This window comes from Marmota monax, unplaced genomic scaffold, assembly GCF_021218885.2.
Source record: "Marmota monax isolate L192 unplaced genomic scaffold, Marmota_monax_Labrador192_F-V1.1 WCK01_AAM20220418_F8-fsc00044, whole genome shotgun sequence".
Taxonomy (NCBI): Eukaryota; Metazoa; Chordata; class Mammalia; order Rodentia; family Sciuridae; genus Marmota; species Marmota monax.
The window spans coordinates 9,670,664-9,687,139 of NW_026695198.1; the positions used below are offsets into that span (position 1 = coordinate 9,670,664).

At 41.7% G+C, this 16,476-nt stretch overlaps 1 protein-coding gene across 3 annotated transcripts in view; it reads left to right on the top strand.

Annotated features, from left to right (window-relative positions):
- The first annotated feature begins 10,487 nt into the window (after nucleotides 1-10,487).
- The window catches only part of Xkr4 (XK related 4), a 438,096-nt gene continuing 432,107 nt past the window's right edge, over nucleotides 10,488-16,476 (top strand). For all 3 annotated transcript variants that reach the window (XM_046428580.2, XM_046428579.2, XM_058574010.1), the window contains exon 1: nucleotides 10,488-11,427. In XM_046428580.2, the coding sequence (XP_046284536.1) occupies nucleotides 10,625-11,427 (803 nt within the window). In that variant the 5' untranslated portion in view covers nucleotides 10,488-10,624. The remainder of the gene's footprint in view (nucleotides 11,428-16,476) is intronic.

A 16,476-nucleotide genomic window follows, 5' to 3' on the forward strand; every position in this document is an offset into this window, starting at 1 on the left:
GTTCTTCTTTAAAGGTTTTGTAAAACTCTGCTGTATACCCATCCGGTCCTGGGCTTTTCTTAGTTGGTAGTCTTTTGATGGTTTCTTCTATTTCCTCAATTGATATTGGTCTGTTTAGGTTTTCTATATCCTCCTGACTCAATCTGGGCAGATCATATGACTTAAGAAATTTATCTATGCCTTCACTATCTTCTAATTTATTGGAGTATAAGGATTCAAAATAGTTTTTGATTATCTTCTGTATTCATGGGATCCTTTTGTAAACCTTTCTGTCCTTAACCCACAGCAGCTTCTAATCCCTTCTCCATTTCAGTATCTTATCATTGGAAGAATGTTTTATAAAAATTATCATATGTTATTAGGATAGGATATTTTTTCACTCAGCAAAATTCTCTGGACATTTGCTCAAGTTTGTGCCTTCAACTTTCAGAGAGCTTTTTCATGGAATAGATGTACCACAGGTGGTTGAACCATTCACCAGCGGAAAGATGTCTGATTGTTTCCAGCTTGGAGTAATTATGAATAAAACTTCCATAAACATTCATTTTTGTGTAAATTTTCATTTTCCCAGGATAAATGCTCAAGACTGATGTTTCTGGACTTTAGAGCAGTTCTATGCTTTATTATCCTTTTCATTCCAATAGAATTTGAATTGATATCTTCTCCTTCATACCTGATATGGTAATATTTTGTTTTCTCTTTTTCTTGATCCATCTTTCTTTTAGCTTTATCAGTTTTATTACTCTTTTCAAAGTAGCAATTTTCCAATTTTTAAATAAACCATTTTAGCATAGTTTTAAATTTGTAAAAAAGTTACAAAGATGGTAGTGAGAATAGTTGTATACCTCAACTCAATTTTCCCTATTATTAACTTCTTATGTGAGTATGATCCATTTGCTACAAATAGGAAACCATTGGTATGGTACAATTAACTAAGCTATAGAGCCTATTTGGGTTCTTCTTGTTTATCCAGTATGTGATTTATTTGCTGAGTCCACCCAGTATCCCATCTGACTTTGCATTACAATTAGCCATCAGGTCCCTTAGATCCCTCTTGGCTGTGACAGTTTCTCAGACTTCCCGTGTACTTGGTGACCTCTCAAGTTTTGAGGAGTATCAATCAGGTAGTTTGTAGAATTTTTCTGAATTTATAGCCCTTGATTATTCTCCTCGTGTTTAGACTGAGACTGTAGAGGTAAATTGTCTTCATCCCACCTTATCAGGATGCCTGCTAGCAACATGATTTGTCACTGTTGACATTGGCCTTGATCACAGGTTCTCCTAGAAAGTTCCTCCTCTCCTTTTCCAAACTTTCTTTTTTAGCAGACAGTCTCTATGTGCAGGGACACTCAGGGTGTATGTGGGGTGGGGCAGGCTGTGATAAGAATTAGGCTACTTCTTTTTCAGGGGGTGTTATATGGGGGATCAAACCCAGGGTTTCATGCATGCTAAGCAAACACTCTTCTACTGAGTCACATCCCTAGCCGTAAACTCCTTTTGAAGGCCATTGTATACTTTTATAATTCTCCAACCTCTTTCTCAAGTATCAGTATCTAATATAAATAATACTCTTTCTTATTAAATCCTACAATATTTTTGAATTTTAACTAAGTGTTGGTATAGAAATGGTACGTATTCTGCTTTTCTATTCAACATACATTTCAGCTGTGTCAGAGTTAAACAGGCTTTTATTGGCTGACTTTGGGACTTAATCACCATTTATCGTTTTGTTCCTTTGGAAAAATTCATTTTAAGGCCTAAATGACTCACTTACTAACATACTTCAGAAGCAAAATACACATACAGTTGGAGACTATTATGAAGTGTAGAAAAAGAATAGGGCTCTTTCTTTTTTTCTGTATCAATTTTAAACCTATGTTCCTAGCTTCGAGATGCTTCATTTTGGACTCTAAACTATATACCATTCCATTTTTCTTTATTTAGTTTATGTTGCTCTGCTGATTTAAAAATTAAAATACTGGGGTGATTCAACCTTCTGTGATCCTCTAATGATCAATTTTGCTACTTGTATCTCTTAGCACTCATCTGTTCCCTTCCTCGAGTTACTTCTCGATTTGAAGCTTCTTAGCATGGTTCTAAATTTTAAAATCCATTTTTGTTGATATTTTTCATTTCAGTAGTCTTTATCCTTGCAGAAGTTTAGCATTTCAAAAACCACAGTGATAGTGCTAACGATCCTCAGAAGAATTGCAGACGGTTTGTCTGGGAAATCTTTTCCCAACAAATTTATCAAATGCTTGTTAATAAACCAGGCTCTATTTATGCTGGGCACAGAGTATACTTCGGAGATTCGTGGAATATCATAAATCCTAGGGGTTTTAAACAAGGTCTTCCTTGAATTCTCCTCTGTTACCAGAATAGTCAATCCAAAACGAGTTCTGTCATTCTTTTATTTTAAATGCTATAACAATATTTATAGTTTTTAAGGGAAAACATTACATCCTCAATTTATCTGGTAAGAATTGTGATATGGGGTAGTCTTTTAGACTCTCAAAGTTTTATTCATCTCTCTCTCTCTCTCTCTCCCCACCCCCCGGTGGTAAAAAGGCTTCTCACAAATGTTTCATGAGGCCTTAGTAAGATAGCTGTACTTGAAAAACATAGGGCATAACATAATTTTATTCCCACTTGGTTGTAAACTTTTGTTTAATTTTTTCACATTACATTAAGAAGTTATGTGTTTTGCAATTGAGTTAATGGTGGCCTGAAGAATAAATAGATAGGTGTTAGTTACACAAGTGGATCTTGGGATGAGGCAAGAGAAAATGGGGTTTAGATGTCTAAAGAAGAGAGAAAATATTCCCACATCTGGTATTTTGAGACAAAGAGTGTCTTAACAGAGTTGGGAGGGTCACTGTCTAAGAATCAAAGACAGATAGCTTCAGCTCAGTGGGTTTCTACCAAATCTTAGGATAGTCCCAGATGGTGGTTTCACTAATTTGAAATGACCAAATCTGGAAACCACAAACTTCTCAGAATTATGGCCAATATTTTGAAAAATATAAGATTTTGGTAGATTTCTGGATGGACTTTAGGGAAAGTGTTCTGGACCATCCATTTATCCCTGGCTAATTTATTAGAAAAGTTATCTCAGTAGCATTCAGTCACTGTAGTAATACATGGGTAGAGATTTTGGGTTTTGTTTTTGCTTTGAAAAGCAACTTTTTTTAAAGCAAATAAGAATCTAATAGAGAAGTATAAGCTGGGGTAACTACTCTGTGTTGGTATGCTATAACAAAATTCCATAAAGTAGGTAGCTTAAAGAACAGGTTATTTATCATAGTTCTGGAGGTTGGGAAGTCCAAGATGTCAATCAACGCAGTTCTTGGTTACTCTTCCTCCTGGCTTGCAGATACCTGCCTTCTCATTGTATCTTTACATGGGAGAGAGGTGTGTGTGGGGGGAGGGGTGGATTCAAATGCAGGCATGTGAGCCCTCTGGTCTCTTTTACTCTTTTTATTCCAACACTAATCTCATCATATGGGAGTCTCACCTTTCTGACTTCATTGAAACCTAATCATGTCCCAAAGGTCTCACCTTCAAATGACATCCGAGGATGTTAGAACTTCAATAAATGAATTTTGAAAGAACACAAACACTCAGTTCATAACACACCCCACGTTCAAACTTTAATTTGCCTAGTATTTAGCCACTGATTATGTTATCTGACCATACAGGACACTGGGTCTACTCCTTTATTTCACCTTCAAACTTTCAGGTTCAAATACATTAATCAAAAATACATAGTATTGACTTTTATTTCTTATGCCTCCTCTGAGCCCAGAAGACTTTTTCCTGTTGAATCTATGTATTCCTTCTCTAGACTTGGGTTGTAAGAAAACAGAAACAACATACCCCATGTGGACGGCTAACACATTTGCTTCCCACACTCCAAATTCAACTAACCCTTTTTTTTATGTTTAAATTTGTGTTTTCTGCCTAGAAATCACTGAGATGGAGAAGCATGTGCCAGGGTTGTGGAGGTCAGTGTACGGGTGGTCCTGCCTTCCTGCCTCTCTAGGATGGCTCTTGGCTGCCCACTCACTACCCCTGCCTGGCCACACCCTCTGTACTCTGCCCTGTCCCATTGCTGTTGTTGTTCAGTGCTATAGTTCAGGTGTGACTTCCTCCCCGGGAGTTTAAGCATCATAAGCTGGGTCCCTAGAGTGACAGTGTTGAGAGATGGCATAGGACCTTTAAGAGGTAGGGCTTAGCCAAATGTCCTGATATCATTGGGGACATGGTTCTCAGAAGGGACTAAGAAAGTTCTCATGGGACCTCTGAACTCTCAAAGAGTGAGTTGTTATAAGAGCAAGCCAGACCCCTGACTCACTCTTTGGCTTCCCATATTGACATGTGATATCTTCCTCCCATGCATCCACCCAGTGTTGTGATGCCATTAGCCATTTGGTATTCACTTGAGACCAAACGAACAATCCTGTCCTTTCTTTAGACCTCCAGAAATGTGAGTTAAGTAAATCTCTTTTCTTTATAATGTAGTCTGCCTCAGGTATTTTGTTATAGTAATGAGAAATGGATACATATACCACTGCAGTGGGAGCTTTAGAACAGAAGTGGGGACTATTAGGGCCAATTGTGTGCCCCACAGAATTCTGGAATGGCACAAACAGAGGCCCTCTCCTCCTTGGACTGGCAACACCAAGTGTATCTAACCAGCAACTCATCAGGGTTTCTAGCTGATCCAGGATCTGGGTGCTTAACATGTCCCTGTGTGAAGGATGCCATCTCTAAGGGATTACTTGTCCTCTATGGGTTGGGCCAAAAGCCCATAGGAAAGGAAATTAGATTGACTTTCTTGTCTCTAGGTAGGGTCATAAGTTTTCATTTTGCATTGGGCCCCACAAATTATATAGCCAACACTGACATTAGCTGAATAACATGGTCTGGTCTGCTTTCTAAAGGGGTCACCCTGACTGCTGTGTTGGTGATAGGAAAGAAAGAGTGAACACAGGCAGACAGTAAGGAAGCCAGGAATCCAGGTGAGAACACTTCGTGAATCAAATCAGGGTGAGGTCAGGGAAGATAGTATAAAACCATAAAATATAAATGTTTTGAAGATAAAATCGAAAGTATTTCAGGTTAGGCTGGGAATATAATTCAGTGGAAAAGCACTTGCTTAGGACCTGGGTTCAACACCCAGCACTACACACACAAAATGTATTTCCGGCAGATTAGACAGAGGGTTCTAAGAGAAAGAAATGATCTAGAATGACTTTTCCTTTTTGAGCTTGAGAAGCTAAAAGGACAAGTTGTCCTTAAATGAACAAGAGAAAAGATTTTGGGGTGTGTGTGGCGGCGTAGACGTTCAGAGCTCAATATTGCATGTTTCAGGTTTGAGATTGTCTCAGCCTCCAAGTAGAGATGTTGAGAAAGCACTGGGTGTATTCTGGGAGTCCAGAGGATGGGTCAATTCTGAAAAACATAAGTATGGGAGTTGCCAGCACACAGATGGGTTTTTTTTTAAATGGTCTTTCCTGAAATTACTGAAAGAGTGAGAAAGTTTGAGGACTGGGCCTGTTTAATGGCAGGGAAATGAAGAAAAACTAGCAAAGGACCCAGAAGTAGTAAAGAAGTAGGTTTGGAAGTGGGGAAAATTCCCAGAGTCTGTGGTGGGGAAGAATTTTCACTGGGAGGGGAATGGTCTACTGTCAAATGCTGTTTAGGAATGTAAGTAAGGTGAGAACTGAGATGTTTGGTAAAGCTGAACTACCAGTGACTTGGTAAGAACAATCCGAATGGAGTGGTTATTGGTTTATTTGGGTGTGTTCAAGAGAGAGGATGGAGAACAGGAATTGAAGAAAATGTTAAGTAATACTATGGTTTGGAAAGTGTCCCCAAAGACCTATATGTTAAAGACTTGATTCTTTTAAGGATGCAGAGATCCTTTTGACCTTTAAGAGGTGGGGCCTAGTGGAAGCAAATTAGGTCTTTGGTGGTGTTTCTTTGAGGGGCATATTAGGATATTGCTGAGGTCCCAATATCCCTCCACACCTCTCCTCTCCCCTTCTTCTGTTTTCTGGCTGCCATGAGGTAAGCAGATTCCTCCTCTACATGTTCTCACCATGATGTCCTGTCTTATCACAGGTCCAGAGGGCAACAGGGCCAAGCAACAGTGGACTTGAAAGCATGGGCCAAAATAAATCTTTCCTGTTTATAAGTTGATTATCTCAGGGATTTTGTCACAGCATCAGAAAGCTGACTAACAGGAATTTTGTTATTAAAAAAATTCAGAAAAATTCTGTAGTGGCTAGAAAGGGAATTGAAATAAAAAGTTTTATACATTTGTTTTTCTTTATTTTTCAAGTAGTAGACACATAGCAGTATGTTTGTACTTGGATCAGAATAATCTAGTAGAGCAAAAAAAAATGGCAATTGTAGAAATGAGTGTGGAATTGTGCTCCTGAGCAGAGAGAGAGAGTGGGGAAGGGGATAGAAGCTAGTGAATAGCAGGTGAGTACAAATGCTGGTAGACAGGCAGAGAAGACACTGAGAGCCTGGGTGCAGTCTGTTCTGAGTGTTTCATTTTTCTTAGGGAAATAAAAAACAGAGTCATCAGCTGAGGATAGGAGAAAGAGGAGTTTAAAATTTGAGAAGAGAAAATATGATAAGAAATAATACAAATGGGAAGGAACAGAGACGAAGAAGATGGACTGTATTGCTGAGCAGCCTTAGGGTTCACTTCAGGTTAATGATCAAAAGAGTAGGGTTGAAATAACCCTGCCTTTCTCCTCTCAAAACCTCTACACAGAGTCTGTCCTGAAGGAGTGGAGAGTGGACTTAAGTGGTATCTTGTCAAATAAGAAGGACTTCAGAGATGAAGATGCATGCTAAAAGTGATTGGGCATAGAATTTACCCTGTACCAGAAGAAAGGCAGGAACATGGAGGGGTTATGGAGAACAAAAATGAGGTGAAATCCAGATACAAGGGACTTAACCACTGAGGATGGGTTTGCCAGAGAGTAGGATGCTCAAAACGAGATGTCAAAGCTGCTGAGTAACGATAGGGTTTAGTTCATGACAATGGTGATACATTTCTGACATAGTGTGGAAGATTACTAGAGAAGAGATCACATTATTGATAGATCAAGTATCTGTATTAAACAGTAACTGACTCTGAGGCAAATGGTTCAGTTGCTCTGTTTTGAGGAGTCCAAATTTAGAAGTTGACTAGTTAAACACAACGGTTTAGTGATAGGCCAGAAACCCTGAGGTGGCTGAAAGAAACTAAAGAATATTAATAGGATGTATTGAGTGTGCTGGACCCAAAGAATTTGTATGCATCTTTCTATTTATTCCTTGGTACCATTACTGAATTCTAAAGATCATTAGTATCTATGTTTCTACAAAGGATGAATATGTGGGGCAGGGAGGTTAAATAACATGCCCAAGAATTCTTCCGTCTGCATCCAGACGTCAAGCTTTTAACCCTTAGGTCCATCTGCCTCGACAGGTGCAGTGATTACAATAGAACAGATAATATTAACATCCATGTTCTGAGATGCGATTATGAGATTTATGGGATTAGAGACTCCCGAGAACAATATTGTATACAAAGCCCAGTAATATACATGATCTTGCCTAATCCTCATATTAATCCTATGTATTAAGTAATTTGCCTGGATCATGGGGCCAATAATTAGCAGAGCTTGAAGGGGAAAGCTCATCTGTCCTCTGACCTCCTACTTGTAAACTCTTTCCACTCACTACAGGTAGCCATTACTTTCCCAAGATGTGTCAGACAAAATTTAAAGAGATTCTAAGAGGTTTTGAATCAATGTATTAATAAGGAAACCATTACTAGTTATTTCTTTTTAGAAGCTAACAGGAAAAGTCTCATAATTCCTATGTTTCCATGGGAACATTCGTTAGCACAGAGTGTAGTATTCTGTCATGGAATGTTCTTTCTATAAATTCATGCATTCACTTCACTAACGTTTATTGAACAAGTAGGTTGTGCAAGTGCTGTGCTAGGTGTAGAAGATACAACAACCACAACAAAAATCCCAGCTCCAAGAAAACTCTCAAATCTGCTGCAGTGTTCAGCACCTCCAATGCTGTACTGAACCTTTCCATGCCCAGTGCAACTTAAGGCATTGCACTTGACCTAGAATACACTCTTGTCTCCGTGGACCCAGTTACCTAAGAGATCATTCATCTCCCTGATGGTTTGGCAGAGCATCATCATCGGCAGTGCTCTGGAGATGGAATCTTAGACTTGAACACTTGGGAAATATAACCAGGGTGTTTTCCAAAAAAAGGGTTTTCCTAATCCAAGAGGGCCCAAATTTAAAGCTGGATTCAAATATATAACCTTCTGTCTGGCATCTAAGTGGCTCAGTAGTATTGTGTTGTCTCTCAGCAATCACTTGCCCCTGCCTTTTGCTAGCAATAATGGATTTGTACATCCCATGCAATTATTTATGGGCTTTGTGGCCCAACACCCTCTATCAGAATGAAAGGTGAAGACTGGGCCCTGGGCACCAGTCTTGAGGATAAAGGGTGGAGCAAAAATTCTGTTTTGTCAAGATTGATCACTAAAATAGCAGATGAGATACAGCACAAGATGTATGCAGTGATCATTTCTTTTCTCTTTTTTTTTTTGTTTATTTTTTTAGTTGTAGTTGGACACAATACCTTTATTTTATTTGTTTTTATGTGGTGCTGAGGATTGAACCCAGGGCCTCGCACGTGCTAGGCGAGTGCTCTACCACTGAGCCGCAACCCCAGCCCTGTAGTGACCGTTTCTCATTCATGGACTTCTACTTCATAATGCTACTAATTAAGAATGGCATTATGCATCAGAGGCAACTCACCTGGCGCCCACCTCAAGGAAAGGAGCTATGGGCTTGGGGATGCTATGGTTTTCCTACTGATCTATAAAGACTAACTGGTCCTCTAAGTGGCAGGGTAACACCTTAGTTTCCTCTGGTCTTAAAGTATGTGAGGTACAGTATAATTTAAGGATTGCATACTTCTCTCCCTCCCATTTGCAAAAGTGAAGTGGGACAACTCATAACCTACTATATTTTATTATTATTTAAAAAGTCGAAGATTCTATATTTTATTGGGGTTTTCATAATCTTTAAATACCGTAACACGTTATTCTAATATCTAATTTGGTGTACCGCTCGGATCACAGATTACATTAATTTGAGTCATTTCTAGAGTTGTGAGACCACAAGGTTAGTCCGCACCCTTATAGCTTTAAGACAAGGTGATTCTAGTTTTGGAGTAGTGGAGGTGGCGCCTGCTTCCAGCTCCGCCATTCCCTGCCTGTGGGCCGGGGGCGGGGCTGACACCGGGTTTCCCGCTGTTGCCAGCCGCGCCCCTTTGCCCAGCCGCGCTCCGAGCTTCCACCAGGGGTGCGCGTTTCCCACCTGCCTGGCGGTGGCTCCTGACGGCTCCACTGCTTCCCAGCAGCAGGAATCCGGCAGCTTGGGTCTGCGCTGCGGATCCCGGAGCGCCTTTTCACTTCCCAGAGCCTAGGCGTCCCGCTGGCAAGAGAAGCCCAGAGCCCTCTGCTGCCCGCTCCTTTCCCCGAGGGCGCGGGCTTGGGGTTCCCATCGGTCCCGGCTGCCTGTCGCCTCTCAGGCGAATCCCGGCTATTTCCTCAGTCCCTGCACGCCTTTATCCTCCCACAAACTGCAAAGCCTGACATGCCAACTAGGGCTGCCAGCGTTTGGGGAACCAAGCATCCGAGTTAAACCTGTTCTCTTAACCCTCGCTAGCTCCAGTCCCACATCTAGCCCGTCTCCCAAGTGCCAGGGCTTGGAACACAAAGAGACCTGCACCTCCTGGCCCCTCGCCACTGCCACGCCCGTCCGTGCCCACTCTTCGTCCTCTGCACTGGCTGGACCAGAGGACCCCTCCACTCTTCACGCTCCTACCCCTCCCCCGAAGTCGATCAAATCCACCCAGTGTTCTCCAAAATCCCGCGAGCCGGGGCCTTCCACCGACTCCCTCTCGCACCTCGCTGTGGCTCCGTGCCCCGGGGACCATCCAGACCAGTCCCCCCCACCCGACTGCCGCTCCTCTCCGTCCCGGCCCCTCCTCCGGGGCCCTCCTCCTCCCTCGCCCCTCCCGAGTCGGGGTGGGAGCGGCGGCAGCTGGAAGGGAAGGGATGAGGTCATCCTCTCCCTCGGAGTCAGCTGGTGGAGGAGAGGAAGCGGGAGGAGGGAGCGCGCGTGAGGGGAGGAGAGGAATGTGCAGGTCCGAGGAGCGCCGCGGCGGCCGCTGCTGCTCCTGCTGCTGGCGGCGGTGGCGGCTCGGGCGGCAGCCGCGGGGCCAGGACGGCGAGGAGAGGAGGCGGCGGGCAGGGGCGCGCGCGGGGCGCCGTGAGCAGCTTGGCTCCGCGCAGGCAGCCAGGCGGCGCTCCTGCCGGCCGGAGGCGCGCCGCTAGCCCGGCCCAGCGCCCAGCCCGGCGGGCGGCGGCGGGCGGCAGGCGAGCCGGCGCAGGAGCAGGAGGAGGGAGAGCCGCGCCGCCTGGGAGGGTAGCCGGGGTGAGCAGAGGAGGTGGCGGGAGGAGGAGACAGCGGGGAAAGGTGTCAGATAAAGGAGGGCTCTCCTTCGGTTTGGAGGCATCATGGCCGCTAAGTCAGACGGGAGGCTGAAAATGAAGAAGAGCAGCGACGTGGCATTCACCCCGCTGCAGAACTCGGACCACTCGGGCTCGGTGCAGGCATTGGCTCCAGGCTTGCCGTCGGGGTCCGGAGCCGAGGACGAGGAGGCAGCCGGGGGAGGCTGCTGCCCGGACGGCAGCGGCTGCTCGCGCTGCTGCTGCTGCTGCTCCGGGAGCGGTGGCTCTGGGGGCTCAGGCGGCTCGGGCGGCGGCGCTGGCGGCCCGGGTGGAGGCAGCGGGGCGGGCTCGGCGGCGCTGTGCCTGCGCCTGGGCAGGGAGCAGCGGCGCTACTCGCTGTGGGACTGCCTCTGGATCCTGGCCGCGGTGGCCGTGTACTTCGCGGACGTGGGCACGGACATCTGGCTCGCCGTGGACTACTACCTGCGCGGCCAGCGCTGGTGGTTCGGGCTCACGCTCTTCTTCGTGGTGCTCGGCTCTCTCTCAGTGCAAGTGTTCAGCTTCCGCTGGTTTGTACACGATTTCAGCACCGAGGACAGCACCACGGCCGCTGCCTCCAGCTGCCCGCAGTCTGGAGCCGATTGCAAGACGGTGGTCAGCGGTGGGTCTGCAGCTGGGGAAGGCGAGGCTCGTCCTTCCACGCCGCAAAGACAAGCATCCAACGCCAGCAAAAGCAACATCACCGCCACTAACAGCAACAGCAGCGGGGCCACCCGGGCCAGCGGCAAACACAGGTCTGCGTCCTGCTCCTTCTGCATCTGGCTCCTGCAGTCACTCATCCACATCTTGCAGCTCGGGCAAATCTGGAGGTACCGTATCAGGGGTGGGGGACAAGGGAGAGTCACTGCTGCTACTACATCCTCACTGCTTTGCTTTTGCACGAAAATCGTTCAGGATTGTTGTGATGGTTACCCTAGTCACACTCTTTCAGTTGCTGTTGTTGTGTGTGTTCATGTGTGTGTGTTTCAATGGGGCTTGTAGTTTTAAGAATTTTTAAAATCAGCCTAGAGTGGGAGGGGAGTGAGAAACCAAGGAAGGGCAGCAAAGTGGTTTTAATCACCTCATCCCTAATGTCTTCCCACTGCCTCACTTGCTTCTCTCTCTTCATATGCTACAACCTTCCCCCTCCCCATTTTCAGTGAATAGCAGAGGATTCTGGTCAGGTCTTTTAAAATGTTTTCATTATGTTGAATTTGATGTCAATGTTGCAATCAGGATTTTTTGTTGTTGTTGTTGTTCCTTTGGAAAAAATACCAATTCTGTTTAGATGGGAGTTGTACACATCAATCAAAAGTAGCCACATTTTAATGACCACTGCTAGAGAAGTACTAAAAGTAAAGCACAAAAAAGGCACTTAACTTGTCATATAGAAGCATACATATATCTCCAAGCATGAGTAAGTACATTTTGCAGGCCCAGACTTACTTATCTGTTGCACCTTCTGATTATCTTGCAATATCCCCACATCTGTTTTTTTTTTTTTTTTCATGTGAATGAGAACCCTTGGTGTGTCCTATAAACTTTAATTGTACTTGGTATCTTCACTGGCTGCTTTGCTACTTAGTATCTGATCTACCAGATCTTCTTAGATGTGATATGATATATATATATCACTTCCAAACGCAAACTTGAATACAAGCCTAAACTTGTTAGACAGGGGCATATCAACCATTCCATTGATTTATGGATATTGTAACAGAATGCTCAGGAATGTGTTCTTTTGACTTTTGTTTTAGTAGGTTTTGAAAACAGTCTTGAATATCTCCAAAAGTTAAGTATGTGGAATTATATAGATGCTAACATCCAGAGCTTTTATGGTTTTAGAATGAGTTAGTAAATCTATAGTATAAGTAACATGTGAAAACTTCCTAGAAAGTGTACCAATATGGGACAGCACTCTGCTAATCTAGTGTTCTTCTTAAATTTTATTTTTATGTGTTTTTGTGATAAAATGTAAGTCATTAACTATACCAAAGTACCTGCTTGAAAACAACTCAGGGTTTGTGGAATGGAACACACACTTCTTTTGGTTTATTATGAACAGAAGCATTTTCATCTGAGAACAGCAAGTGTGATGGTTTCACCACCTTCTTAGGACCAGTACTTTGTAAACCAGAATAAACATTGCGAGAGATGGTGACTTCCCACATTGTGAAAAAAAAAAATTTAAGCAGATACTTTCTGGAAAAGTGATGTATGTTATGCAGTCAGACAGATTGACATTGGAAACATCTATATTTTGCAGTCACAGGACTCTTGGAATGTAGGTTAAATGTGATAGCTCTATTTTCCATAGATGTCTGTTGGGAAGGCTTATAGCTTGATGCTCTTCTTAATGTATGATGAAGAACTAGAACCCTTGATTTAATTACTGAAATTATTTATGACTGCTATGCAGATGATTAGCATTTTAATCTGATAATGTGGTAAATGAGGCTTACAATTTCATTTGTTAACTTTTTCAAACTTTATGCAAGATTCCTTTTAAAGTTGCCTTTAAAGTTTCTCGATATACAAACATACAGTATAATGCAAGCACTTCTCAGTTCTATTAATTAAAAACTATGAATTTTTCCTACACATCGATACATGTTGAAAATCTACCAAATTCTGCCAATGAATACTTTGCTTTATGTTGTATGTACTGACTCTTCTAAAAATGAGAAATGATGCTCAGTTTTCTCAGGAAGTAATATGCAGAAAATGGGAAATAGGAAAAGATAAAGGCCTACAAACATCTTAGGGAGACCACAGCTACTGGACCAATTGTACTTACAGAATAGATATCAAGGGGGAAAAGCGATGGAAGGGTAAGGTTGAATGCAGAGAGAAAACCATAGTCTGCCAGCCAAAGGCATTAAGTGACCTAACCCTTGGAGGAACATGTGGCTCCTTTTTTGTTAAGCATTTCTGTAGTATTTTCATTAAAGGCAGAAGTATTATTATTAGAAATATTATCAGATGTTTGTGAACATTTTCAGAATGATGTGTTTAGTATGGAAACCTGAATTATCATCTCCTTTAACTGCTCTTGGATTCTGGCTGACATATTTTGGGGATTCCGGCTGACATATTTTGGGGATTCCAGGGTAACTTGATGCAAGCATAATCTAAGACTAATCAGCCTCATTTTCTCTTTATAAATAATGTTTATAAAATTTTTTGACCTAATAAAAGAAATTGTAAAGGGATAAGAAAGCTTATGATATTTAACGTTCAGATACATTCTAATATGTTCCAATTTTTCTGAGTGTTGAACATTTGAATGGAAACTTTGGGGTAGAAGCATCTTTGATGATAAGCTGGTGAAATGTGACTCATCTCAGATTATTGTATTAGACATAGTCCAACATCTTAGACCACTATGAGACCTTCGATTAGACGTATTCTTCTGCCCCTTCTAGCTTTCCTTTTCAACGCACTGCACAAATATTGCAGAAACACCAAGGTACTGAGTGGGTTCAAAGCTCAGAGGTCATTATTCATGTTTTAACATGCTACTTTCTGGGATCAATAAAATAGATTTTAACTAGGTTGGTAACTGTTCATTGTATTTACATAAAATTCTAGTTCTTTTAGGGAAAGGTTAGATTCTAAAAGCTTTCTGTGGATAAAATCTTTTGAAATAACATCAAAGTGTTTGCTTGTACAGAAATGAGCCATTTGTAACTTTGTGGGCAACATTTGCATGTATTTTTCCATGTATTACAAATGCAACTGCTGAAAGCAATGATACATATTCATTTTAATTAAAGTTCACTAATGGGAAATTAATGGCAGCTTTTAAAGTCACAGGAGGTAATACTGAGAAAGAGCCATTTGAAATAATGAAGTGAACTTCTGCTGTCATGTAAAAAGAGCAATTATGACTTTAACTGATCTGTGCCTGCAAATGAATTAGAAGCTGTGTTTCTTTATTTATCTTTTCATATGATTCCAGAAATTACTAAGAGTGAAGTTTAGCCAGTGGGGATCAGAAATGCCCAAGTAGGACAGTTTTTAGCCCCCATGCCCATGACAAGTTGTTTCTAAATGTCTTTTTCCTTCAATATTTATCAAATTTACTCTCGCAATTCTATCTGAAATTTTCCTATGTATATATGTACCTATTTATTTATTTTTTTCTAGGAAATATGAACACTGTAAAGAATAAGCCCATTAATGGATGCAGAGTCAGGAGGGTTTTCTCCATTTTTGGTATCTTGGTTTTTCTTTGAGGATCTCTATAGTGAAAGGTGATAAATAAAGACTCTTACTGAGCTTGCTATTCTACCCTTGCTATTAAAGGGTATCCCATGTTCAAATAATTAGGGAAAATGATAGATCAAAAAGTTAAACACTTTTCTTATAGCATGACTTCTTAGTGCTCATGTGCAGTTGTCAATAATTTTTGAGGTAACATCTATTAAATATGTTTGTAATTATGTGGAATACAAAGCCTCTGAGAAACATTGTTCTATACCATTATTAAACCTGCCCAAACAAGAATAATGACAACAATCTTATTTGGTATTTGAAAAATCTATAAGTATTTTTTTTTCATTCCGTATCTCATCTAAGTTTTACAATAACTCAAGAGGAAATTATTAGTATCTTTACATATGAGAAAACTACCTCAGAGAGGTTAAGTAACTTGCCCAGCATCACCCAGTTATTGTGTGGTGGTATAGTTAGGATTCAGAGTTAAGCTTGTCATAAAGTCTGAGTTCTTTCTGGCTCAATTGGCTACTTTCAATTGCCAACTTGGACAAGAATGTGTTTAAACAACAACAACAAGAATTCAACTTTACTAAGGATGATCAAATAGGAAAGGGAGCTATTTTAGGCTGATTGGGGGAATCTTTCCAGTAACACACTATTAGTCAAATAATAGAATAGGGACTAGAGCTCAAATGGTCTGACTCTTAAATCCAGTGTTTTCCTTACTACACCAGTTAGTCACACTAAGCTTTTTGCATCAAATTTCAGCAAAGAAACATGATCTTGTATTGAGGTTAATGATTAAATTGCTTAGTTATTTGCAAATGGTTGAGGTTCTAGAGGAAAGCAATGGGTAGTAAAATGCAAAGGCTATAGAACTAAAGATGCTCTATTGATTCTGAATCAGTCCTGGATTCTGATGGGTTAGGCAAGACTGGTGCCATTTGCTCCTTCATCAAATGTCAATTTTCTGCATATTTGTGTTCCCTCTCTGTAAATATTAATTATTTATTCATTGAACATATATATTGAGTGCCCAGTACATGCAAGGTACTGTGTTAGCTACTATGTATCTCAAGCTGAATAAGATACATTTCTTTTCTGGGAATCTATGGTGAGCCTAGTGAACAAGACAGAAAGCTAAATAATTTCAATATAAGAATAAGCTCTATGATAGAAACAGGAAACACAAACCACATTGGTGGTTTGGGTAATACACTCTGGGGAAGGTGATATCTATAGGAAGGTTTGAAGGATAAGAAAAAGCTGCACTTGAATGTCATAGGACATTGACTTTAGAGCCCTGAGCACAATAGTGCATCAAGACAAGGAGGCAAAAAAGAACAAGATGGGTTACCTGCTTATGCTCCAAATATGGGTGAGGGAGAGCAGTTATCCATGAGGATGGAGTATTCCTTGGGCAAGATAATGGAAATAATTTAGATTTTATTCTGAAGACATAGAGGAGACTTTGGAGGATTTTAAGGAGTGTGGGTTAACAAAAGCGTTACCACATTGTTACAAAATAGAAGAAAGCTGAAAGGTGTCATAGAGGATTAATGCCTCTCTGACTCAGTCATATCTCTTCCACCATAAAAGCACATTGACCACACAGGATTTGAGATTGGATGGTACTGGGGCATATAAATAGATCCAAC